The sequence below is a fragment of the Trichosurus vulpecula genome, chromosome 6 (assembly GCF_011100635.1).
Source record: "Trichosurus vulpecula isolate mTriVul1 chromosome 6, mTriVul1.pri, whole genome shotgun sequence".
NCBI classification, from domain to species: Eukaryota; Metazoa; Chordata; class Mammalia; order Diprotodontia; family Phalangeridae; genus Trichosurus; species Trichosurus vulpecula.
In genome coordinates this window covers 41,179,848-41,207,650 of record NC_050578.1, presented here as the reverse complement: position 1 = coordinate 41,207,650, position 27,803 = coordinate 41,179,848, and the positions used below count along the sequence as shown (strand labels likewise).

General features: G+C 39.6%; 1 protein-coding gene across 1 annotated transcript in view; it reads left to right on the top strand.

Annotated features, from left to right (window-relative positions):
- The window catches only part of UGT8 (UDP glycosyltransferase 8), a 101,463-nt gene that overhangs the window by 22,327 nt on the left and 51,333 nt on the right, over positions 1-27,803 (top strand). Inside the window, exon 2 of the mRNA XM_036762508.1 lies at positions 18,268-19,091. Coding sequence (XP_036618403.1) covers positions 18,270-19,091 — 822 coding nt within the window. The 5' untranslated portion in view covers positions 18,268-18,269. The remainder of the gene's footprint in view (positions 1-18,267; positions 19,092-27,803) is intronic.

The window sequence follows — 27,803 nt, the reverse complement described above, 5'->3', positions numbered from 1 at the left end:
ATGAGAATTCCACAGGCCTTACCAGCAGGATAGTTCATTTGTCTCTAAGAAGGAAACATTTAAATCCATTAAAACTAAAGTACGAGCAAAGCTTAGAGAGATGTGGGATTCTTGGCTCAATAAGAAGGCAGATGAAATTCAGCTTTATGCTGATTTGTGGGCCAAAGACTCATGGTGCTTCTCAACTACTCAGTGCTGATAGAGCCACATTGATTAGTGGTAAGGATATGTTCCTAGAGAGATGGGCTGAATAATTCCATAGTGTTCTCAAAAGACTATTGTCAATCAATGCTGAGGCCATTGACCACTTACCTCAGATTGAAGTCAGTCCCTCCCTAGCTGAAGCTCCACCTGGAGAAGAGGTTTTGAATGTCATTAGGCTCCTTTCATATGGCAAAGCACCTGGTGCTGATTCTTATTCCAGATGAGATTTACAAGGCAGGAGGTCCATTGTTCATACAAAAGTTGACTGACATTTTCCAGGTTATATGGCAAGAGGAGGTTATCCCCCAGGAGTTCAAGGATGTCTCCATTGTCCATCTCTATAAAGGTAAAGGAAATAGATTGTCCTGTGACAATCACGGGACGGTGGGGGGTCTCTCCCTTAGTCATTGCTGGCAAGATTCTTGCCAGAGTCCTCCTTAATAGGCTGATCCTTCACCTGGAAGAGGGTCCTTACCTGAGAGCCAGTGTGGCTTCAGAAAGGGCTGAGGAACAGTCCATATGGTGTTTGCTTCCTGAGAACTCTGAGAGAAATGCCAGGAGCAGAGCAGAGGTCTGTACACAATGTTTGTAGATCTGAGCGTGTAGATCAGTCGTGAGGGCTTATGGAAACTTATGTCAAACTTTGGTTCCCCAGAGAAGTGCATCAGCATTGTATGTCAATTTCATGACAGTGTGCTTGCCCAGGTTCTATTTAATGGACAGTGCTCTCATGTCTTCCCAGTCACCAGTGGAGTGAAACAAGGCTGTGTGCTTACTCCCATGCTTTTTAGCATGATGTTTTCAGCCATGTTGTCAAATGGTTTCAATGAGAATGAACACAGCATCAGGGTCAGCTACCACACTGAAGGTAAATTCTTCAGCTTGAAAAGGCTACAAGCTAAGACCAAAGCGGAGGGAGTGTTGGTGCATGATTTTCTGTTTGCAGATGATAGTGCGCTCAGTGCAGCCTCTGACGTTAAGATGCAACAAAGTATGGATCAGTTCTCTGCTGCTTGTGCTAATTTTGGCCTAACAATTAACATTAAAAAACACAGGTGCTCCATCAGCCACCACCATACCATCCATATGTGGACCATCGATTACAGCAAATGGAGAAGTTTTGAATCCTATGGATAAGTTCTCTTGCCTTGGTAGTGTACTGTCCGGGGATGTACACATTGATAATAAGCTTGACACATGCATTGCCAGAGCTAGCTCAGTGTTTGGGAGGCTCTGAAGGAAAGTATGGGAGAAGAGAGGTGTTAGACTAACTACCAAACCGAAGGTCTGTGGAGCTGTGCTGCTGACCTCGTTGTATGCATGTGAAATCTGGACAGTCTACCAGTGCCATTGCCAGGGAACTGAATTGCTTTGTATGTATTAGTTTGCATGTTGTCTCTCCCATTTGCCTTAGGAAGATTCTGAAGATCACCTGTCAGGATAAGGTACCAAACACTGAGGTCCCTACTCGAACTAAACTGCCAAGCATTCAAACTCTGCTTCAGAGAGTGTAACTCCGATGGGCTGGCCATGTTGTTTGAATGCAAAATGTACACTTGCCAAAAAGACTGTTTCTTGGAAAACTCACACAGGGCAAGCATTCACATGGTCAGAAGAAGCGATACAAGGACACTCTTAAGGTCTCTCTGAAGAACTTTGGAATTGAATGTGTGACATGGGAGATACTGGCATAGGACCTTTCAGCATGGTGTGCCCACATCAGAGAAGGTGCAAAGCTCTATGAGCAAAGGAGAATTGAAACAGCTCAAATGAAACACAGGATGCACAAATTTAGAGTATCCACCCCAAATGTTCACACAAGACTATTTGTGCCCAACCTGTGGTAGAGCAATCTGAGCTCATATTGGTCTGATCAGCCACAGTCAGACACATTGAATCTTGACTCTAGCATAGTGATGCCATTTTGATCCTCTTTGAGAAAGGACAACACCAACCACATTCTGGGAGCCATTCTCTGTAGCTCTTGACATTGCGTGGATGCCAGTAGACACAGGTGTCAAGCTCATAGCAAGCAGGGGGCCTCAGGTGTCTCAAATCATATTAAAATGTAACTGGGAAATATTTAACAAAATTTAAAGAATACAGTACAACATATTTGATGTTTATTTGTGTATTTCTAAGTTAACCTGAGGCCCCAGGGAGCCATTTCTATTTGAGTTTGACACCACTGCAGTAGAGCATGGGGCTTGTCTATTGTTTATCTCTCATTTTTGTCTATATCCTGGCTCACCTCTTTTCCTGGTCATAGCTGCTGGTGGGTCGCATCAATTACTGTATTTCTGTTGTACATTTCTTTGTTTGGTATATATTACAGCCTGTTCACCACCTACCATGTGTCTCTGTATTCCTCTTTGGTTCACCCACCATTTGAATTTTTCAGACTTCACAGTCATACTGGAACAATCACAGCCTTGCTGGAAGATTTATACTAAAAAGACATCCCTTTCTCTCAAGCAGGAAGTTTAGGGTCGTGAAAAATACTGTTGAATTCCCACAATGCACTGTTGTGTCCATTTTCTTGTTCAGTCCTGAACCGGTGCTATTGTCTATCTGTAAAGTCTTTCAGGCTATATGTACCAATATAACCTGCATTAGGGATTTGTTATCCAGCTACTTATCACAGCTTGGACAATTCTTTATCTAGTATTTATTTTTCTTTCTGGACAGCCAGGCTGATCTATGTTTTAAAATAAATTTTTATCGATCTATTTTGTAACATCATCATAGCTTTCCCCAGTATCTCTCCTTTCCATCTTCCTGGGTCATACTTTTTATAAAAAGATCAGAAAAAGGGGAAGAGGAAAAAAACCGGCATAACTTATCTAATACATCAAGAAAGTCCAAAAATATATGTAGTGTTCAACATTCATGGACTTTCCTGCCTGTGCAAAGGGGTGAAGTGGGAGTATTTTCTTATATCTCTTCTTTTGAGCCATGCTTATCCTTATAATTTTATAGCATTGACTTTTGATCTTTCCATTTACATTGTCATAGTTATGTGTATTGTTTTCTTGATTGCTTGCTTTATCCCACATCAGTTCATGTAGATCTTTCCATGTTTCTCTGTGTTCATTACACAAATCATTTCTTACACCACAGCAATATTCCGTTACATTCATGTGCTACAGTTTGTTTAGATATTCCCCAGTCAGTGGGCATCTACTTTGTTCCCAAATCTTTGCCATCTTAAAAAAATACTCCCACAAATATTTTTGTACACATGGAGGCTTTCTTATTAATGGAGTATGTGCCTAGTTGTGAATCTGTGGTTCAAAGGATATAGATGTTTTAGTCACTTTATTTGCGTAATTCCAAATTCACAGCTCCATCAACAATGAATAGAGGAGGTCTTAAGAGAGTATCCCCCCATCCTCAACACACAAGGTACTGGGAAGAAGAAATAGAGGAGAATCAATCAGAGAAGTAGGAGAACTAGGAGAGAATTTGATGTCTTAGAAACTAAGAGAGGAGGAAATTTCAAGAAACAAAGAAGTTGGTGGTGGTGGTGGTGGTGCTACAATGGAGCAGAGGAATACAGCACCTCACTCACCATCTGCCTTTAATCCTTATCCCCTGGCCTTTTACTAGGGGACTTGATGTGCCCCCAAACTCTTTAACCTCCCATTTCCTCAACCTCTTTGACCTGGGTAATCACATGATCTAGTTCTTCACTTCGGCCACAATTAAAGATCTTGCCTTTACCCAAAAGTGTTCTCTACCTGGTCCCCTTTCTATCTGCTCTTTGTCCTCCTCAAAACCTCCATTCTTTCTACCTCTCTGTATTTTCTCAAGTCCTGCTGTGATTTCACTTTCCTTCTTCTCCAACCTAAGCTCAATAGATAGCTATTTTAAATCCACACTGTCCTCTGTTCTTGAATTTCTTGTTTCCTTGTCCTGTTACCACTCTTGCCAAACCCCAGCCCTGGATTTTCCTGGATATTTCTATGAACAAACCTGGAGGCAGTCTCTCAGCCACATTGACTTTATATTATGCAACCTTAACTGGACTCTCACTGTTGCTGGGGCGTTTTATTATTCTTGACCGATTCCTGGTATCTTTCCCTACTGAAGCTATTCCAAACCTAATCTTCCCTTCTGAATCCCCTTCCCCTTCCCTCATTCCCTTCTCAGTTTTTCTCCCTACTTTTTACCATTAGATGTGAGCTTTCTCTTCTCCAGTTCTCTTCATTTCAGACGTTTCTCTTGACATCATCTCCCTCTTTCCACCCCAGTCTTTGACAAAGAGTTAGATATTCTCTTTGATAAGATCACCTCTCCCCCTGTTATGTAAATTTGATCTGATCCTCTCTCATCTTTTCCAGCAGACTATGCTCAATAATTCCTCCCAAGTCTTCCACCTCTCCCTTTCAATTTGCTCCTTTCCTATTGCTTTCAAATTTTCCCAAATCTCACCCATCCTTTAAAAAAAAACTTCACTAGATCCTACTATCCCCTCAAATTATCATCCTGGACTTCTCCCTTTCTTAGCCAAAATCCTTTAAAAAAAAGTTGCCTGCATTCAGTGACTCCAGTTCCTTTCCTCTCATTGTCTCCTCACCATCCTCTAGATGGCTTTTAAAGACCTTGATGATGTGTCCCCTTCTGACCTTTCTAGTTTCCTTACAGTATTCCTCTTCACCTTTTCTCATCCTTGCTGTTTCTCACACCCACCAACCCACCAATTCCAGGCACTTACCCTGGTTGTCTCTCACGCCTGGGACTCTCTAGTCCCCATAATATCTCCCTCCAGCTAAAGTCCCATGTTCTATAAGAAGTCTTTTCTGGTCCTCCCTAATCCTAATGCCTTCCCTTTAAAAGTACATCCTGTGTCTTATCTTGTATGTGCATAGTTGTTTGCATGGGTGGCTCTCCCTGCTCCCTATGCTCTTTGAGGTCAGGGACTGTTGTTTGCCTTTTTTGAACCACCCCCACTTAGCACAATGCCTGTGGGAACAAATGCTTGCTAGCTTGACTTGATTTGTAATTTGGCTTATGACCTCATTGCTCAACTGAAAAACTGCTTTTCTCAAATGACCAATTCCAAATCTAATGATTTTTTTCCAGTCTCAATCCTTTTCAACTTGTCTGCTACACTGGATGATGTTGGACTCCTCATCCTGGATGCCCGCTGTTTTTCTGAATCTTTGCGATACTCTTTTCTCCTAGTTTGCCCCTTATGTGTCTAACTACTTCTTTTCAGGCTCCTTTGCCCTTAACTGTAGGTATTTACCTGACTTGGGCCATCTTCTCTCTTGGTAACCTTATCAGCTCCCATGGGTTTAACAGTCATCACCATTCAGGTGAGAAAGAAAGACGTGTGGGGGGGGGGGGCGTGATGGTGGGTAAATCAGCAAAGGACACAGAAAAGGAGTGGTCATATAGGTAGGTAGGTAGGAGGTCAGGGTACACACACACACACACACACACACACACACACAGAGCTTAGGTGTCTTCTGCATGAAACCTTTTGTAATCCCTCTAACAGCTAATGCCCTCCTCCCAAATTACCTTATATTTACTACATTGTCAGTGTAAATATGAACTTTCTGTGCTAGCTTTTTGCTTTTCATATGGACTTTTTATCTCGAGCCTTTTAGAATGTAAGTCGGATTTTTTCTTTCTTCATATATACTAACTTTATACTTTTTCTATTTTTATTTGGACTTTTCATCTTCCCATTTAGAATGCAAATCAGATTTTTCTTTTCATTCTTTGTACTTGTAATTCAGCACCTAGCCCAGTGCCTGGCCCATAATGGTGCAAAATAGATATTGATCTGTAGAAATGTTAAGAGAGACAAGGACTGAGAAAATGATAGTAATGCTCCTCATCTGAGTTGTTCTGCTAATCAAGATGATGTATGCAAAAAAGTCGTTGTTAGTGTAAACCTCAATTCAAGGATAGTGGAAGTTGTTTAATTAGCATCAAGAACCTGCCCCCACACCTTGGCCTCTGGGTTACCACGACTGACATCTTTATATAGCAGCATTGTGCAGAACATATACCTCAGGTGGCCCTAGCATTTTACATTCTGATGTTGATTTTATTTTGTTGTAAATATTTGTTTTTCTTAACCCATCTCCTTTTGAAAGCTGTATAGCGTAGCACCTCAGGCTGAGAAAGGGCTGCCTTATGCCATAAACTCCATTTATTGTCCTGACTCCAGTCCTTTTGTCCACAGTCCCCAGAACACCTGGCTGCTTCTCTACTCACCTAGAAACTGAAAAATATTTAATCATGCAGCATTTTGGAGAAAGGTTCCATCATTTACTGTGGACTAGATTTAATCATTGTAGCCTTTAAACGTTCCAACCTACAGACTTATTGTGTACTCATTGAAATCAATTCAACAGATCTTAATGAAGTGGCCACCATTGTTTTAGGCAGTCTGCTAGATTATCAGTGGAGAGAGAATTTTAAGTGTTGAAATCAGGCTATCCTAAATGAAAAATTCTTGTGCCTTTTTCTTTTGTATGAGTTTCCCCTCTTCCTCCGTTTCCTGGTATTTCCAAAGGTAATATTTGAACTTCACAACAATGTGGTAGAGTGAAGAGGAGGGGGAACCTGGTTCTGATGTCAGAACACCTGGGTCAGTATCTTGACTTTGCTACTTACTACTTCCTTTGTGGCCAACAGTCCTGAAATCACTACTTGTGTAACCTTGAGTAAGTTGTTAAACTCCTCTGAGCTGTAGTTTCCTCATACATTAAAAGAGGCAATTGGATGAGATATTTTCTATAATACTTTCCTGCTCCAAGTCTTATGATCTCAGATTCTCTAGACTCAGATTTAGCAGAAGGTGGGCCTTTTGGGGAATCATCAACACACACACACACACACACACACACACACACACTCTCTCTCTCTCTCTCTCTCTCCCTCTCCCTCTCTCTCTCTCTCAGATATAGGTGGCCTCACTTTCCAGGCCAACTTACAGTATTGGAAGGCATCTTGGCTTCAGGATACTATATAATCACAAACCTAACCCTAAAATTAGATACATTTCCTATGGGATTGATTTGTTCATTGGTTTCAGATTCGTGTATCTGAGACAAACCCTACTCAAGCCTCATTAATCAGATTTCAGGACTGTTTCCCAAAAGCATGTTTCAGGAATTCAAGACCTTTAAAATAGTTTTTGTTTAGTCATCCGATTAGTCATTAAAACATACTTAACCTTTACAGCCCCCTCCGTGTCCAGTTAACTGGAGTCAATAATAAACCTGATGTATAAAACCAGTCATCCTGCAGCAATCCAATTTGCTGTCTCTGGAGTTATGGGAAGGAAAGGGCAGTGTACCCCCCCCCCCCCCCGCCCCGCCATCCTACTTCGTTTGTGTAGTTAGAAAAGCAAACGTATGGATAGTTTCGTAAGTTCTGTTGTAAAGCCCACTTATGCATCTTGGAGTACGGAGGAACCATAAAGACAAATATTTAGCTTCTTTGGTAACTTATTTTACCAGTTATAAGGTAGTTGGATGATGCAGTTAATAAGAGTGCTGCACTTGAAATCAGTTTCCTCATCTATAAAATGGGATAATAAACTACCAAGGTGGTTGTGTTTGTCCTTCATTTTCGAAGAGGACCATGACATCAGGGAAATGATGACATGACTTTCAGTTGACTTTGATTTGAATGAGAGAGGGCTGTGCAAGGTCACCAGCCTCACTTTCTCCTCCAGAGCCATCTGGCTCTTTTGACCAGATAACTCATCAGGAAGAGTGGAGATGACCCAGAATGTAATGGGAGACCCTGGCCCTTTTAGGCTAAGGGCTTTTCAGGTACTCACTTAGAGTGAGCTAATGCCCATTCAATGAATAGGCCTCTTTAAGAAGTGAGTCTCAGGATGGCCCCTTTAATTTGAAAAAAAAAGTCAAGCTGGGAGAGGAAGACCCTCACGGTTGCTGTTCCAAAGAGAAACAGTGGTTGTGAGGATTAAATGAGATGATATATGTACCATATTTTTCAAACCTCAAAGTGATATGTAAATGCTACTGTTATTATTTTTTTAACTAGATAACGTTCTTCAGGATCACCTTATCATGATACTTAAGTAAATGCTTTAAAAATCTGCATTTACCTCATACAGAGCTCTGCGCTAAGCTGTTGGGAAAGACATAACATTTAAATATGATATTGTTCTCAAGAAATTTAAAATCTTGTAGGAGAATGTGACACATGCAGAAGTAGAAAATATACAAAACAACATGGTTACGATCATTAAAAAGCTAGACCACAAAGTATTATATGACATTTGAGGGGGGTGGCTCTTAGAGGAGGTGGCATTTTTTCCTGTTTTAAATTTTTATTTATTTGAAAAATAATTAATTCACTTAATTTTAAGCATGAACAAGCCCAAAGGAGTATACATTTATAACTAGTTATCCCTATTTTTAGACATAGTAACTGTTAAGTCCTAGATCTTTAATTAAAAAATAAAACTATTAATTATTTATCTTTCTCCCTTTCACCCTGAGGAAGGGTTGGGACAGAAAAAGGGAGTGGAGAAAAGGGAGACAGAGGAAGAAAGAAGGAGATGGGGGCGGGGGGGGGAGAGGGAGAGAGAGAACGAAAACATCTTGTAGTATTTAAGAATTGTTAAGCAAAACAAATATAACATTGGCCATGACCAAAAATTTCTGTCCCATTCCTCGTAATTAGTCTATCACTTCTCTGTCAAGAGTTGAACAACATTTTTTCATAAGTCCTCTGGAATCATGATTTATCCTTGCATTATTGAGTGTTCTTAAGTCTTTCAAAATTGCTTTTTTTAAAAAAAACAATATTGTTACAGTATATATTGTATTCCTGGTTCTGTTCATTTCATTCTGCATCAGTGCATGCAAATCTCCTAGGTTTCTCTGAAGCATTCCTTGATTTCTTAAAAGCTCAATCCTCTATATCATTACATTTTCATACTGTAATTTGTTTAGACATTCCTGAAAGGAGTGAAGGGGGGTGGTGAGCAATAGCAAAAGACATTAATTTGGTGCAAATTCATTAATACCAAAAGGGAAATAATCATTGCCATATGGAACAGTCTGTTCTGACAACAGTAGTAGCAGATGGATTGGGATGGGGAAATCATGGAGGCAGGAAGGGTGTCTGGTGAGCAGTATGGAGGAATCTTCTAGAATGGTGAGAATCTTGATAGAGAGGAGGGCAGGGATGCAAGACACACTTCAGAGGTGGACATAATAGGCCCTGTTCAGCAGTTAAATAGGAGACTTTGGGGAGAGGGGACAACCAAAGGTAATTTTAGAATTGCAAGCTTGGGAAATTGGGAGGTGTCCTAAACAAAGATAATTTTTAAATGAGGAAAATGTTTGAGGGAGGTGGGAGGAAATACTGAGTTTACCTATGGACACATTAAATTTAACATGCTGGTGAGAGTCACGTGGAAGTATCTTGTAATGAGGGCTGTAAAGCTCAGAAAAAAGATTACATCTGGAGATAAACATTTAGAAGTTAATCTTTATCGTAGTGTTGAAGGCCATGGAATGGAGGTGAATGAGGGAGGGAGGGGTGTGTGTGTGTGTGTGTGTGTGTGTGTGTGTGTGTGTGTGTGTGCAGACACAGAGACAGATTGTAGGTAGAATGGATTCAAGGATGGGTCCTTGGTGAGCATCCATTGTAAGGCATAGCGGGGAGGATCAGGGTCTTTGGCACAGGAGATAGAAGAGTAGGGAAGGGGTGGGGAACTTGGAGCCTTAAAGCCACATGTGGCCTTCTAGGTCCCTAAGTGTGGCTACAGCATTTTACTGAGCCTTAAGTTTTACAGAACACATCCTTTTATTAGGGGGATTTGTTTTGTGAAGTTTGGATTCAGTCCAAGAGCTGCACTTGAGGACCTAGAGGGCCACATGTGGCCTCAAGGCCCCAGGTTCCCCACCCCTGGATTAGACAGTGATACCAGCAAGTAGACTATTTCTATCCAAATGAAGGAAACATTAGAGGAAAGCATTGTAAGTATTATATAGTAATTCATTCAGTATACTCAAATTGGATAATTAAACTTAAATAAGCCTTAAAAAAATCATTGTCAACTTGCTTTTTTTAAACATTTGTGCCTTTGCATATGTAGGCCTACTTAGTTTGTGAAGAAATAGGTCTCAGGTAACTTTTAACTGAAACCCTCATTTAAAAAAAATGTTGTTTGTACCAGTTTCTTCTTGTTTCCCTTTTCCTCCCCCTCCTTTTCCTCATTGCTTCCTCTCCCCCTCAAAATGACTTGTAATATAATTTTCCATCATACCTGAAAATTAACTGGACATTAATCTTGTTGCCATACTCTCTAAATGGGTCAGCTTGTGCTTCAATGAGAAGACTGTATGATGCTCAGTCTCTTCTAGGCCTGGTGTCATGTTCTTATTAGAATGCGTGGCATCCTTTCCAGGCCCTGCTCAAGGGCCACCTTTGACATGAAGCCTGGCCTAACCTCTGTCTGCTGCTCTGGTCTTGCCCGTTCAAGCTGCATATATTTTGTATTTACTTAGCTATGTGCATGTGGTTTTCCTCAAAAGAATGTGATTCCTTGAGAGCAGGGAGGATTTAATTGTTGTTAATTATTTTGTTATTACAAATTCTATTTGTAATGCTTAGCTTATAGGTAGCTAATAAATACTTGTTGAATGAATTAAAGCTTTAAGATGATACATACAATAAAATAGAGCTTATTAATTAGGAAGATTTGGAAACATGGGAATTATATTTTCAATATAGTGTTCAAATATTAGCAAATGCATGTCATGAGTGTTTTTGTTATCTTTTTTTCATGAAAGCTAAGAACAGTTCTCAGTTATTTCTTCAACGGAGATGATAGAATAATGCCTCCAACATGGCTACATGCTAATAGAATCTTTAGAATTTATTTTTAGCTATGTGCCAGGCCTGGAATCAGAAAGATCTGAGTTAACAGGAGCCAAGATGGCGACTGGTAAGCAGGGAATAGCGTGAGCTCTGTACCGAGTCCCTCCAAAAACCTATAAAAAATGGCTCTGAACCAATTCTAGAACGGCAGAACCCACAAAACAGCAGAGGGAAGCAGGGCTCCAGCCCAAGACAGTCTGGATGGTCTCTGGGTGAGGTCTATCCCACAGGGAGCTGGGAGCTGGGAGCTGGGAACGGAGTGGAGCAGAGCCCAGCCTGAGCGGCGTGGACCATCCAGACCAGAAACCGGGCAGAGCATGCCCTAGCGCCCTGATTCAGTAAGCTGCGGCAGTTACCAGACTTCTCAACCCACAAACACCAAAGACTGCGGAGAAGGTTAGTGGGAAAAGCTGCGGGAGTGGAAGGAGTTCGTGGTTCCGCTTCCAGCCCCGGGGGCAGCAGAGGTGGGGCAGCTATGGCTGTTGCTGCTTCCGGCTCCAGGCCCACCTGGTGGGAGGAATTAAGTGGCGGATCAGAGCAGGGGTGCAGAGCCTGCTGAAGATCTAAGCCCAGTTCGGGTTGGGGGTTCTTGGGGAAGGAGCAGTGCTGGTGTGGTAGAGCTGGCACCTACCCCCCCCAAACGTGGAATATAGAACTCTGTAGTCTACAAGCAGTCATACCCCACTGAAAAACTCAAAGGTCAAGTTAGTTGGCTGGGAATATGGCCAGGCAGCGAAAACGCACCGAGATTCAGTCTCAGACTTTGCATTCTTTCTTTGCTGACAAAGAAGACCAAAACACACAGACAGAAGAAATTAATAAAAGAGCCTACAACAGAAACCTCCAAGAAAAACATGAACTGGTCCCAGGCCATGGAAGAGCTCAAAAATGATTTGGAAAAGCAAGTTAGAGAAGTAGAGGAAAAATTGGGAAGAGAAATGAGAAGGATGAGAGAAAACCATGAAAAACAAGTCAATGACTTACTAAAGGAGACCCAAAAAAATACTGAAAAATACACTGAAGAAAACAACACCTTAAAAAACAGACTAACTCATATGGCAAAAGAGCTCCAAAAAGCCAATGAGGAGAAGAATGCCTTGAAAGGCAGAATTAGCCAAATGGAAAAGGAGGTCCAAAAGACCACTGAAAAAAATACTACCTTAAAAATTAGATTGGAGCAAGTGGAATTAGTGACTTTATGAGAAATGAAGATATAAAACAGAACCAAAGGAATGAAAAAATGGAAGACAATGTGAAATATCTCCTTGCAAAAACCTCTGACCTGGAAAATAGATCCAGGAGAGAGAATTTAAAAATTATTGGACTACCTGAAAGCCATGATCAAAAAAAGAGCCTAGATATCATCTTTCAAGAAATTATCAAGGAGAACTGCCCTGATATTCTAGAGCCACAGGGCAAAATAGAAATTGAAAGAATCCATCGATGGCCTCCTCAAATAGATCCCAAAAAGAAATCTCCCAGGAATATTGTCGCCAAATTCCAGAGCTCCCAGATCAAGGAGAAAATACTGCAAGCAGCCAGAAAGAAACAATTTGAGTATTGTGGAAACCCAATCAGAATGACCCAAGATCTGGCAGCTTCTACATTAAGAGATTGAAGGGCTTGGAATGCGATATTCCGGAGGTCAATGGAGCTAGGATTAAAACCAAGAATCACCTACCCAGCAAAACTGAGTATCATGCTCTAAGGCAAAATATGGATTTTCAATAAAATAGAGGACTTTCAAGCTTTCTCAGTGAAAAGACCAGAACTGAATAGAAAATTTGACTTTCAAACACAAGAATCAAGAGAAACATGAAAAGGTAATCAAGAAAAAGAACAAGAAAAAGAAATTGCAAGGGGCTTACTAAAGGTGAACGGTTTTGTTGATATTCCTACATGGAAAGATGACGAGTATGATTCATGAGACCTCAGTATTAGGGTAGCTGAAGGGAATATGCATACATATATGTTTATGTATATATATGGGTGAATGTGTATGTATGTATATATCTATGTGTGTGCATATATATGTGTGTGTGTATATATATATATATATATATAGAGAGAGAGAGAGAGAGAGAGAGAGAGAGAGAGAGAGAGAGAGAGAGAGGGAGAGAGGGAAAGAGTGGACACAGGGTGAGGTGAAGATGAAGGGAAGATATCTAAAAGAAATAAAATCAAATTAAGGATGAGAGAGGAACATACTGAGAGAGGGAGATAAGGAGAGATAGAATGGGGTGGATTATCTCGCATAAAGGAGGCAAGAGCAAGCAGTTCTGTGGGAGGAGGGGAGAGGGCGGATGAAGGGGGAATGAGTGAACATTGCTCTCATCAGATTTGGCCTAAGGAGGGAATACCATACATACCCAATTGGGAATCTTACCCCACAGGAAAGAAGAGGAAAGAAGATAAAAATAAATGGGGGGGGATGATGGAGGGGAGGGCTGATGGGGGGTGGAGGCAGTCAAAAACAAACACCTTTGAAAGGGGACAGGGTCAAGGGAGAAAATTCAATAAAGGGTGATGGGTTGGGAAGGAGCAAAATATAGTTAGTCTTTCTCAACATGAGTATTGTGAAAGGATTATACATAATGATACACATGTGGCCTATGTTGAATTGCTTGACTTCTTAGGGAGGGTGTGTGGGAAGGGAAGAGGGGAGAGAATTTGGAACTCAAAGTTTTAAAAACAGATGTTCAAAAACAAACAAAAATGTTTTTGCATGCAACTAGAAAATAAGATACACAGACAATGGGGCATAGAAATTTATCTTGCCCTACAAGAAAGGAAGGGAAAAGGGAATGGGAGGGGAGTGGGGTGATAGAGGGGAGCGTTGACTGGGGCACAGGGCAACCAGAATATACGCCATCTTGGAGTGGGTGGGAGGGTAGAAATGGGGAGAAAATTTGTAATTCAAACTATTGTGAAAATCAATGCTGAAAACTAAATATGTTAAATAAATTTAAGAAAAAAAAAAGAAAGATCTGAGTTCACATTTGGCCTCAGACACTTCCTAGCTGTGTGATCATTGGCAAGTCACTTAACTTCTGTTTGCCTGTTTCTTTATCTGTAAAATGGGAATAATAAATAGCTCTTTCTTCCCAGACCTGTTTTGTGGCTCAAATGAGATAATAATTATAAAGCACTTAGCACAGTGCCTTGCACATAGTAAGCGCTACAAAAATTATAGTTGTCATCATCATCATTAAGTTATCTAATAATTAGCAAAATAAAAAAGCATGGAGTATTGTGATGGATACCAATATCATCAAAGTTAATTTGTTTAAAATGCTACATTTGCCTTTGTTTAAAAATGCTTCCTTAATTTAAGAGAAGACATACCTCTTCAATTCCTATCACCTTCCTTTTTCCTTTTTCTCCTCTTCTCCTTTCTTCCTTCCTAACAAGATAACTTGCTAATTTTATCTTTCATCATACATTAAATATAATAAAAAATGTATTCCCTATGAGAGAGTAGACCCTCCCCTCCTAAATCCCCACCACCTTCACTCAGGACTTAAGAAGAATGCATGGAAAAGACATGATGGAGAGGGAAAGGTGAATTGCAGGTTTTAAGTAAAAAGATCCATTGAAGGTATATTATAAGGAAACAATAGATTTAGAAAAGCTCGCATTAATTCTATTTTCAGTATGGTATTCAAATATTATCAAGTGTATATTATTTTAAAAGAACAAAAGTTACACTTAGTGGCCTTTTAGTGCCACATTTTAGAACCCTAATATCTTTAGCACTTCTCATTAATCAACATATTTTTCTAGAATCGGAATGAAAACCCAGTAGTGAATATAGCCAATGAGTAAAAAAATAAATTGGAATTTGGAACATGACTGACTGTACAACTAATTCTAATTTGAGTCTCTTGTTAAGTTGTTTTAGTTGTATCTGATTCTTTATAACTCAATTTGGGTTTTTTTTGGTAAAAATACTGGAGTGGTTTGCGATTTCATTCTCTGGCTCATTTTACAGAACAGGAAACTGAGGCAAGCAGGGTAGAATGACTTGCCCAGGGTCACACAACTAGCAAGTGTCTAAGGCAAAATTTGAACTCAGGCCTTCCTGACTCCAGGCCCAGTGCTGTATCTACTGAGCCATCTAACTTCCCTTGAGTTTAAAGGGGATTATTTGTTTATTTTTTGTTTAAAATTAACCAATTTGTAATGATTTACTTTGGCTTTTTGCAGATTTTTGAAAGGATAATAAATACTTAAGAAAAATACTTTGGGGAGAAGGAATTAATCAGCTTAGTACAGTGGATAAAGCACTGAACTTGGAGTTAGGATGGGCAAGGCCCTCAGCCTCTGTTTGCCTTAGTTTCTTCATCTGTAAAAAAAGGGATAATTATAGCACTTGCTTCCTATAGTTATTGTGAGGGACAATTAGATAATTAGATCTAATATGTTTAGATCTAATAATTAGATCTAAAATTAGATGATATTTGTAAAGAATTTTGCAAACTTTAAAGCACTACAAAATGGTAGCTATTATTACTGTTGTTATATTATTTATATTATATATATATAATTATACTATTGTTTTTATGTAATGAAATGGTACAGTTGCTAATAATCTTGTTAATCTATTAATTATTTTTAAGATCTAATGTTCTCTCCTCTGTGGTACTGAGATAGGTAGAATAAGGTTTGTCTAGTGTCTGTGCAGACTTTTGCAGAGCCCAGCGATGGCAGACACTGCGCACCACTGCCAGAGAAGGCAGTAATGCGTGGTATTGACGGTGACAGTGGCTATTGACGTAACTGTTACTTCCATCCCTTTTGTTGTTGAGGTTAGTGTTGTGACTGTTTGGATCCCCTAATTTCATTGTTACTGGAATGGGAAGGGGGGTCAGAGGGTGGGTACAGGGAGATTGAGAGCATGCAGTGGAAGAAGAGAAGAGCGTGATGAAAAGGTTTTCCCCCTTTGGCTCCCCCCCTTTTCCCCCTCTACCTTATTTGTACCATTGTCCCACTTGCCTACCTCTGTGGTTTTTAATGAACAAAATGTATATTTAAACAATGTGTTGACATAATAGCTAACTTAGTGCTTACTATGTGCCAGGCACCGTGCTGAGTGCTTTACAATTATTATCTCATTGGATCCTCACAGCAACCCTGGGAGGTGGGTGCTATTATTATTCCTGTTTTACAGATGGGGAAACTGAGGCAAACAAGTTAAGTAACTTTTCCAGGGTCTCACAGCTAGGGTCTGAGGCTAATTTTAACTCAGCTCTTCCTGTCTGCAGGCCCCTGTGTGGAGCATCCATTTTTAAAAATTCCTATAAAAGGTACAGTGTCATATCTGAATGAATAAAGTATTTATTAAATGTTTACACACACACGCGTAAGCAAGACAGCTCTTAAGGAAGCTTTGCATTCTGTTTGGTGAAGGCAAAACATGGAAGAAAACTGTGGCCAGCCTTGGGGGAGCCCTGATTCTGGGCCAGGGGAGATGATGATCACCTCTCAGTCCCAAGCCCCAGGGGTACAGCTCCTGCTCTGCAGGGAGAGGTATGAAGAGAACAGCTCAGAGTGCAGGGGTGCGGTTTTGGTGGAGGGTGAGAACCTAAGGTGAAATGCAATTACCATTTAAGCCTTAATATTGTAAAACTTGGTCAGATGTCTGCTGTTGATTGTCTCCTAGCATGCTTTGAGTTTTACGATGTAGAGAAAGTACAACTAACACAGAATGTAGGTGCTAGGAATCCGCTCAGTTAGAAAAGTTTAAAGTTTAATAGTTACTAATATGTCCTGATTTATGAATAGCAATTTTAGCTTTGAGCCAGTAGCTACAAAGTTGAGAGAACAGGATATTTGTTATAGAAGTAGCCAAAGGTATGTTTGACATTTTTATATAATCTGAATCAGGTGATAGTGTGGAAAATAGGGCCTTCCAGGTGGAGAACTGCCCTCCTGGGCTTTGCCAGAGATAGGCCCTCAAATGGAATGTAGCCAGGAACATTTGGAAGGAGTTGTGACCAGTAGCCATGTTATTCAGCTTCTCCTGGATGAATGTCAAGTTATGCACTTATTGACAGAAGCTGTTAAAGGGGGAAATGCCAGGGTACTAAGAACAATTAGGAGAAAAGAAGTATGTGGTGATTATAGTGAGTTTTAGAGGAAAAAAAAAGCCAACTTGGCATAGTGGATAGAGCTGTTCTCAAAACCTAGAATAGCTGGATTCTAATCCTGCCTCTGACATAGACTGCTATGTGATCTGTGAGCAAGTCACTTCACTTCGTAGTACACTGAGCAAAATCTTATAAGGCTTCAGAGTTACGATCTGTTTTGGTATAACAGTGTTCTTTCTTACCCGAGAGCCTCTGTATTCATAAAATCACAAATCTCATCTCTATCCCAGGGTAGAAAACCTTCTGAATGTAGGTAGAGCTTTGGGGATGGAAGAAACAATGTTATTATGACAGGTGAACTCTTTTCCCTGTGGGTATGACCCCCACTATCCCTATTCTGAGAATTTGTTCCTACAAAATTAGAATAGTTAGCGCTGTAACTGTTGATTTAATATTAGGGAGTGATTAAATATAAAGAGTGGAAGGATGATCTACAGGCTAGAAATAATCTGAATACGTTATCTGAATAATATGAAAATAATCTGAAAAGTAAATCGTTTGAAATAATCTAAAGTAAGAATCTGAAGAATCACAAGTTTTGGATTTCCCTTCTCATATTAACATTTACATTCTCTGTGACAGTGAACAAAATTGTTTATTATTTAAAATATTTATTTATTCGTGGAGGGAGGGGTATTGTGATGTTTGTTACTTAACCTTAAATGTCATTTGTCTTGAATTTCCATATCCCTGAAGGGTGTTTAGGGATAGCCCGGGGGGTTTCAAAGTGCAAAACTGGTATAAGACACCTACAAACTGGTGGAATGGTTTAGTTTATGATGGCTTTGTCCGTCATAAATGCTGTGTTCAAATTTATGAGGCTAATTAGATATAATATTAAGTTAACATTTATAAGGGGATTAAAAACATATGTCCTCAGGGGATAAAAAACAGTCAGTTGATCTGTAATGTTATCTCACTGGGAATGTCAAAAAAATGATTGTGTAGTATTTTATTTTGAAAATTCTAAACAGTCTGAAGAATTGTAAACTGTTTTAAAGTCATTTTCTGGTTGTCATTTCAGCTATGAAGTCTTACACTCCATTTTTCGTACTCCTGTGGAGTGCTATTGGACTAGCAAAGGCTGCCAAAATCATTGTTGTGCCGCCAATTATGTTTGAAAGCCATATGTACATTTTCAAGACCTTGGCCTCAGCCTTACATGAGAGAGGCCACCAGACAGTGTTTCTCCTGTCCGAAGGCAGAGACATCATGCCATCTAAGCATTACAGACTCCAGCGCTATCCAGGGATCTTTAACAGCACCACCTCAGATGCTTTCCTACAGTCCAAAATGCGGAATATTTTCTCTGGGAAATTTACGGTAATGGAACTGTTCGACATACTGCATCACTACTCTAAGAACTGTGAGATGATGGTCGGCAACAGTGCTTTGATACAGGGCCTGAAAAAAGAAAAATTTGATTTGCTGCTGGTGGACCCTAATGAGATGTGTGGATTTGTTATAGCCCATCTTTTAGGGGTGAAGTATGCAGTATTCTCCACAGGTCTTTGGTATCCTGCTGAAGTGGGGGCTCCCATGCCATTGTCTTATGTTCCAGAGTTTAACTCACTTCTCACGGATGATATGACCTTTCTGGACAGAATGAAAAACACCGGCGTTTACCTCATTTCCAGAATAGGGATCAGCTATCTGGTTCTTCCAAAATATGAAAGAATAATGCAAAAGTACAACCTGCTTCCGGTGAGATCCATGTATGATTTGGTTCAGGAGACCAGCTTGTGGATGTTGTGTACAGACATGGCGCTGGAGTTCCCAAGACCCACTCTGCCTAATGTTGTTTATGTTGGAGGAATCCTGACCAAGCCAGCCAGCCCACTACCAGAAGTAAGGTTTGCTGAATTCTACGGTAATTTTTTTGTACTATAAAGGTCAATTTTTTGAGGACTGGTGGTATGGAAGATTCTTAAAAATGTTTTCTAGAATGCCTCAATGAGAAATTGAAAGGGATAATTGTGATCCGTAATCAATGGCAGTTTCAAAACCAAGTATAGACAGCATAGAGCTTCACAGAATCCACCTAAGGGCCTTTATTCATAGCTGCCTTGCACATGTCCCTCTGCTGAATGAGGCAGTTGTGTAATTTGAGGCTCTGCCATGTGCTAGATTGGCTGGAAGGCCTGGCCAAGTGAAAACTCATGTAATAAAGGGGGAATGTCATAATTGGATGGATACTGCTTAGGGGTGTGTGTGTGGAGGGGGGGCTGCCTGTGTGCTCACTCAGATTCCCTCCCCCAACTCAAGCCACAGCTGGTCTCCAGTTATTGCCCCCAAGCAACATTGTCCCCAGTTTAAAAGTTGAAAGTAACATGATCCTAAGATTATGCTGACAGTTGTATGAAAGGTGGATTGGAGAGAGCAGAGACAAAGGGAGGCCAGTGATGAGGCTGTTGTCATAGTAAAAATAAGAAGTAATTATGACCTGAATTAGGGGGTATATTCTAGAGCTTATTGGACTCATAAAATGAGTCATCAAGACTTGGCAGTTGATTGTAGGTGGGAGGTCAGGGAAAGTTGAAAGCATCAAAGATAATATCTCCTCCCAGGTGCCTGGGATTACCTCGATGGGGGCAGGGGGAGGTTAAATATAAGTAAGATACATCAGATTGCTCTCTCAAGGAGGTGGAAGGAAAGAGAGGGAGAGAATATGGGACATAAATTAAAAAAAAAAACTTAAGATTTTTGTTTGCATGTAATTAAAAAATAAAAATTAAATGTTAAAAAAAAAGATATAAGTTGCATCTTGGCTATCCAGGGTATTGCCATCTGGCTTTTGATGTTTTTGGAAATACAAAAACCAAACAAATATTTGTGGCTTATTAGCAATATATGAGAAATATGAGAGTCTGGAACAATATAAAATCTGGGAGTAATGCATGGCACATTATGCCATTCTTTTTGAAGAAACAACTGTTACAGTTAAGCAGAGATAGCCCCCAGACAATTTGATTAAACAAATAAATGTGAAAAAACCATTCTTTTTCAAGGTGATAGGCAGTGTGCTATAGTGGATAGAGAAGGGGCCTCACGGTCAGGAAGATCCAAGTCCAAGCCCTGCTGCTGACATCTTGGCACTGGGTTTCTGAGCAAGTCATTTTAAGCTCTCAGTACCTCTGAGACACTATGGAAAGTGGAATGTTGCAGAATACTTTCTTATCATAGGTACAAAAGAGGTATGCTGGAAAATGTTGGACAGCTGGCCTACTGGGGGGGAATGTGTGTGTGTGTGTGTGTGTAGACATTGAAAAATGTGCACAAGATATGCTTTTGAAGTTTGATTTACATTATTCCATTTTATCTCTTTTTTTTAATTGTAAACACTCATCAAAACTAATCAAGCCCTGATTTGTACAATTTTATGATTTCTGAAGTGTTTATTGAAATTTAATAGTTGTCTCTCTTGAGTAGGTTTGAGTGGGCTCAAGCTTGTAGGATTAAACTTTTACAAAATGATCATCCTCAGCTTGATGGAGCATATGTTTCATTTAGGGTGGAATTTGACTATGAAATGTATTCAGGGTAATACAAGGCAAAATGATGGGGATGGGTGGAGGAGATCTATATATTATCTAAGGAGGATTTGAGGGGCAGGAGTGCAGTCAGCTAAGGGAATCAGACATTTTGTGAAGAAGGTGACACTTGAATTGTGCCTTGGAGGAAAAAGGATTTTGAAAGATTAGGTTTAGGGAGAAGTGAATGAGGTTTTTAGAAAATGTACAGAGTTTGGAAATAGCATATCCAGTTCTGGGAATAGCTAGTATGTGTAACTAATTGATGAAACATTTGTTGTTTACTGTATGCCAGGCATTGTGTTTAGTGTTGGGAATGCAGATACAAGGAAGCAGGAGAGTCAGAGTGCAAGGAATTGAGGAGTGAGTTAAGTCTCATAAAGATGTGGAGACGATAAATATAGACTACTTTTTTTTTTAGAAATTCCCCAGTGAAATGGAAGAAGGATATCATTCTTTATCTTGAGAATACAACAGGGTCAAGAGAATATTACATTTATTTTTGCTTTTGAAAGACTTGAACATATTTGTGGGCAACGGGGAAGGGGCCAGTTCATAGGGAGAGGAGCCCTCAGTAGGGTGGTGCTGAGGTTTCAAACTCATGGCCAGAGGGCTACAGGTAACCCGCAAAACTACAGGGATCAGTTTCTATTTGAGTTTGACACTTACAGTGAAGGTAGCACACTGAGTCAGAAGTTTCAAATTCTTGTATTGCCTTTTGAGAGGGTTCTACGAAATGTTCTTTAAGGCCCCTTCTAGCCCTCAGTCTATTGAGTGGGTTCTAGAATGAGGGAACTACCAGATCTAAGAGGTAAAATAATCAAAAGAATGAAGATAATTCAATCAACCTTCAAGAGGTAATAATCAAATCCAAGACAATTTTTATGTTTTAGTATAGTGAAACTGCCAACTTAAGTTTCACCATTGGGAATTTCCCTGTAACAGTGAAACCACAGGTTCCAGTGATTAGAATGCAAAACTTGAAAAGTTTCATTATATATCTTATTTTTGTAACTTGAAGAAATCATTATTTGTTACAGTTAATGAAACTTAAGTGTTTCTGTCCTAGGGCAGATACGTGGTCCTAAGAGGTTCCACGTTTGGTTGCCAGCAACAACCAAAAGGGATGTGCGTGGCAAAGCCGTGGCTTTTCTCTCTAAGATCAGTCTAGAGCAGAAACTCTTAACCATTTTTGTGTGGTGAAGCCTTTGGACCCCTTTTTGAGAATAATGTTTTTAAATGCATAAAATAAAATGGATAGAATTATAAAGGGAAACTAATGTTGAAATACAGTTATCAGAATATTTTTAAAAACAAATTCACACTTAGTTCCCCAGGTTAAGAACCCCTGTCCTAGAGATCAGGTTTATGCTAGCTTATTTTAATAACCACTTATGGGTTTCCTATTCATGAACCTTTTGTAAAAAATACATTTCAGTTTAATTTAATTTATTAACTTTGTGCAGCACTGGCCTAAGTGCTAAGACAAAGAGCTGCCCCTGTCTTCCAGGAGATTACGTTCTAATTGGGTCAGACATCTGACAGTAACTCAAATGAGGCTTTGGTGTACTCAGTTTTGTTAACTTGGGAAATTGGAAATTAGTTACACTATATTTGGGGTAGACTTTGGTGTCGTTGGCATCATAACTGTTAATGAACTAACTGTGCCATTTGAAGACTGGTTGAAGCAACTTGGTGTATTTGGGTTAGAGGTCAGGTTTAGGGTGGACAGAAAGATAACTTCAGGTTATTTAAAAGAGTTAATATATAGAGTTATCATAAATAAGAATTATTACATAGTATTTAAATAGTTATTTTATAGAAGTCAACAACTCAATAAAAATTTATTAAATGCCTTCTACAAGCCAGGCACTGTGCTGAGGCTTAGGGATACAAAGAAAGACAAAAGGACCATCCCTGTGCCTGAGGAGGTCCTAGTTTGGAAGGATCATATTTCTTATAGTTTCTAACTGCTCAACCAGGACCATTGGGTAGCAGTTATAATAGACATGAAGATTTCTGCTCAGTAAGGGAAAGCTTCCTAACAATTAGAGGTATCCCAAAATGCATTAAATGTACTCTACCAGAATGTCAGTGTTCCTGTCTCTGAGGCCTTTAACCCAAGACAAGATTATCACTTACCAGGGATGTTATAGATAAGAATTCATGCATTAGCTCTAGGTTGAATGTGGCACAGTGGAAAGGAGCTGGGATTTGGAGTCAGAAGGCCTGGGTTTGAATGCTGGGTTACACTACTTACTTATGTGACCTTTGGCAGATGACTTTACTGCTCTGGGCCTTGCTTTTCTCATTTGTAAAAGAAAAAGGTTAGATGGGATGATCTCTGAGATCCATACCAATTTGAAATCTGTGATCCTGTGAAACATCCAGAGAATCAAGAATCCAGATGGGAATTTGGGCACAGTGCTCCAGCTGATTTGCCAGCACAACTGATCTGAGAAATGAAGACCTTTCCAATCAAGACTGCTCCATTTCCAAATTATTGTACAGAATTATTAGTTGCTAATATGATTTAATGGGATTTAAAGATGGAAACATAAATGTAACACATTCTAGCTAAACTGCTCAGTTGGGAGCCTCATTTTTTTCCCCATGATCTCCTTCTCTTAACACTTATTCCTTCCCATCCCCCATCCTAAACCTCCTGTTATCACCTTATTGATAATGCAAACTATACCTTCCTGCTTGGCAATATTACTAAACAGTATTTGCTGAATATTGTCCTCATCTACATATACCTCCTGGTCTTTCTATTAATGATTAAACAGAAATGCTATATGGTCTGTGGGAGCCTATTATTATGATAACCTCACAAAGTTCTCTCTGGTTGAAAAATAGTCTGGCATTTATTTTGACAACAGAGATCAGGATTGAAGGTTTAAGTTGGTCTGTATAATTAATCATGAAGTGGTTGAAATTTTCCTGAGTCCTGTTAATCAAATGAGGTCATATTTGTAAAGCATTGTGCCCGGCATGTAGTAGGTACTTTATAAATGCTCATTCCCTTTCCTTCTCTCCTCTTATTTGATCTTCCTGAAATCACATCATTGGTAATGCACATTCATACCTTTTGCTAATAAGTTTTGTTATTAATGAACTTGGCAGATTTTACAGTAATTCCAGAGGGCTTGGGGGGGGGGTTTCTTTTTCTGTTCTGTTAGTTTTTCCACATGGGGTCACAAGGAAACAGGGAGGTTGATAAATGCATGGAAGCACTATGCACCTGAGCTATACTCTGCCCAATAGGGAGAAAGACAGTGGAAGGGAATGTGATTGGGTGCTGAAGACGAGCTTGACATTCATCACAGAAATTCTGGATGCTGGCCCTGTTGAAGGGTGTGATAAGTCAATTGGCAGAACTGCACCGTGTCCCTCAGGCTTGCTCACAGTTTTGTTCATAAGTGGTAAGACAATGGCATTTTTTGTTTATCAGGGTCAGTGATAGGTGCTTAAAAATAACACTAAGCTCCAGGCTTGGATTAAGTGATTTTTAAGGACTGTGGCTGCCCCAAATTCATTGATTCTCTGATTTGCCCATTTGTTTCAGCCTTCCTGCATTTGTGGCTTTACAAGGCTACCTCCTTTCCTACCCAGGCTCTCCATCCCTCCCTAGCAGAAGGAAATGAAATGATATTTTCTTTCAAGGCAGTGGAAGCAACAGTAGAGACCAGCCATTGGGAGACTGTGAAATCGTATTTGCCGGTTCTGCTGTTGCTCTGGCTATCATCCATCTCATTATGCCATTTGTAGTCATTAGATGGGTTATTGTGGCTCCAAAACTAACAGAACTCTTTTCTTTCCTTCCTCTTCTCTAGTTATTCTTGCTAATAACCACTTTGGCAGGATGTAATAACATGCTCATGCAGTGCAGCAGTCATCATAGGCAAGACTTTCCAGAAATCTCTTTCAAGGAGATCCTTGAATCTTATTATATCAGTAGAAAATAACAGTGCAGCTCAGCTGGGATAAAGTACACAGGTGGGGAATAGATAGATTGATAGTCCATGGGCCTGGCGTTTAAAGAATTGATACAACGCATTGTCAGTTTCTATAAAAGTGGTCAAAGATTATTAACTTACAATTTGTTGTCTTTAAAGTACTGTTGGACTTCGGAAGTGTGTGCGTGCGTGCGTGCGTGCGTGTGTGTGTGTGTGTGAGAGAGAGAGAGAGAGAGAGAGAGAGAGAGATGGCGCAGGAATCTTAGGCACTGGGCCCCCACCTGTCTTTGGAAATGAGCAGATACAGTATTTGCTTCCTGAAAGGAGAACCTGGTACCAGAAAGCTAAAGAAAAAAAAAACCCTTTGCTAAGTCATAGCCTTGGGGGCAATAGCTGTATCCTTCTATATGAAAGGAAATTTTCTAGGAGATCCTGTCCTGATAATAAGCTCTTAGTGCCCTCAAAACTACCAGGAGGTGTTGATTTTAAGTGATTCACAGAAGCCTTGAAGTCAAAAAGACTGGGATTCAAATCCAGCCTCTGACACAGAATGATTGTGTCACCCTGGGTGAGTCCATGTGGAGTGCCCCAGGCAAATTCTTTAAGAAGGTAAGGTGCAGAGGACTTACTGGGTACAGCATGTGGAAGAGATTTCAAAACTGTCCTCATTCTCCTCCTCCCCCCACCTCCTTCACAAAAAAAAAATCCCCAAGAGGATTCACTTATTACTAGGTTCTCTTTTAACTAGAGATGTCTGGCTTTGGCTAAAACATTAACCAAATATAAATTTTTTGGTTAATATGTTAATCAGTTCTGGTGCTGCTAGGTGTCGCCATTCTGTTGTAAATAGTAGAAATGTGTTTCCTTCCTCACCTGAGCAGGGGGTACAGAGTGGTCTCTAGGATCAAAGACTGGATAATTATAGTGGGTTATAACTAGTGATACTTTATTGTTAATTTGCTATAAGGATGGTTGGCATTTTAAAACTATCAGAACGTAACCATCAATACCAATTAACCTGTGATTGGATAACTTAGTTACCAGCAGTAAATGTATAGTCCATATCTAAGTTAACAAGCATTTATTAAGCAATTACTGTACTCTCCACAACCTGTCCTGCTGTTCAGAAAGCGCTCTTGTGTAGTTTCCAAAGGACACTGACTTCCTTCTTCTGACAGACGCTTTTTGGATTTACCCAGGAGATACCGCTGGTCAGCTTGGGAGCTGGTAGAGGTTCTCCTGGGAAATGTAGACTGAATAGATTACATGGAAATATTTACTCAGTTTCTGGGAAATGTATGGTTAGTTTCTCAAAAGTGAAAAGACTACAGAAGGAATAGTGACATTTTTGTTTTAATAAGATTCTGGACTGTTCATCCTTTAGAGCTCTAGGTATTTTGGCATTATTTTATTTCATACTGAAGTTTATGATTCCAGTAGTAAGAAGGGAGACATTATCCCCAAAGCCATGTTAGGTGTCTGAAAGTGATGATTTCACATGGTGACTAGGAGATTCAAGAAAACATTATTAGTTAAGTTTGTCTTTTACCCAAAGAATTTACTATCTGTGTTTTTACAGCCTAAAACATTGGCAGACAAGCAATGACAAATAATCTGATGAGTAGCATAAGTAAAATCTTAATTATGACATTTTTGTCATAGATTTATAAGGCAGAAATCACTCAGTTGTCATGCAGGTCAGTTTTTCAGTTCTATTTCCCAAGTCCTTGTTACAATTTCAGCAAAAATTAACAGAAGAAAAAAAAGGTAGAAGAATCATATGGTCAAATAGAATTGCCCTCTTTGCCCGAAATATGTGTGTGTGTGTGTGTGTGTGTGTGTGTGTTATATACACATACATATATATTTCATAGAAAATTGAGTGGGGTGTGATTAAGTTTTCACAGTGAATTGTTTAAATAGCCCACTGTAATTTAAATAACAATTAGTTTTTATTTTGAAAGCTTGTTAATTCTCCTGGATTTGTTCTGAAATTATTACTCAGATTTTTCCCCTAATTAAAATGATGTCATGGGAAATCATAAATAAGATTTTGTTATATTTTTCAACATTCTTTAAATAGGAAGCATCATTGTTAAACTTCAAATATAACTCACCTCTCACCTATTTTTCTTGTGAATGTGTGATTGTCCATGACCAAAATCAGAGAAGTTGTATTGATAACACTTTAATTTGGACAGCTAAGCAAGGAAAACCTTGAAAAGTTTTACACTCAGTTATGTTTGTATTTGTGCACTTTTGTTTATCTGGGGGAAAAAATCAGTATTAGGCACCACTGGTTACTGCCAGCTGAGTCCTCACACTGAGGCCACAGCTGTGCATTTAGTTTTTAACCATGCTAAGAATAGCTAATTAGGAAAATCAAACAGAACAAAGCTCACATAGTAGCGTTGGTACAATACCATTTTTGTTAGCAAATCATAAAGGAGAAATTATTTTTTCATATATTAGTGTCTTTAGTAAACTTGTACTAAGAATACAAAACAGGCAGATGTTAGGAAGATGCTATCTTTTCAATAACATGGTCTTTCTTAGAAATCTATAAATTCAAGGGTAGCCCTGAGCAAAATCAGGAAATTTGTCTGTGGCCTTGCTACCTCCCCTTTCCTCATTGTTTCTAATTTGGAGACCCCCTCCCTCTACCCTATACTTTCATTTTGACCTCTCCCCCCATTTTAGCAGCCTATCCAATCTCTACTCTGCTTGTGCCCCAAAATTATTTCTGCTGTATCAAAATTTCCATTCCCCGAGTGTTCACACTCAGCTAGCTGTCACATAAAGGGGCTGCTCATCAGCTAATGCAGATAGCTTATTCACGATGTATTTATTCCAATGGCATCAAAATCTAAATATGAAAAGAATTTGAGGCAATGTGTGGTATAACTGTCAGGGAAACATAGGAGCACATTTTGGTTCCTTTTCAAATTGGAGGACATAGGCCTATTCATAAAGCCAGCACTGCCGGCATAGATTTAGTGCATATAGTGATTTCTTGAGCCATATATTTAAAAGACCACCTGGCTGTAAGTCTGAGGCAACCTGGGATCTTG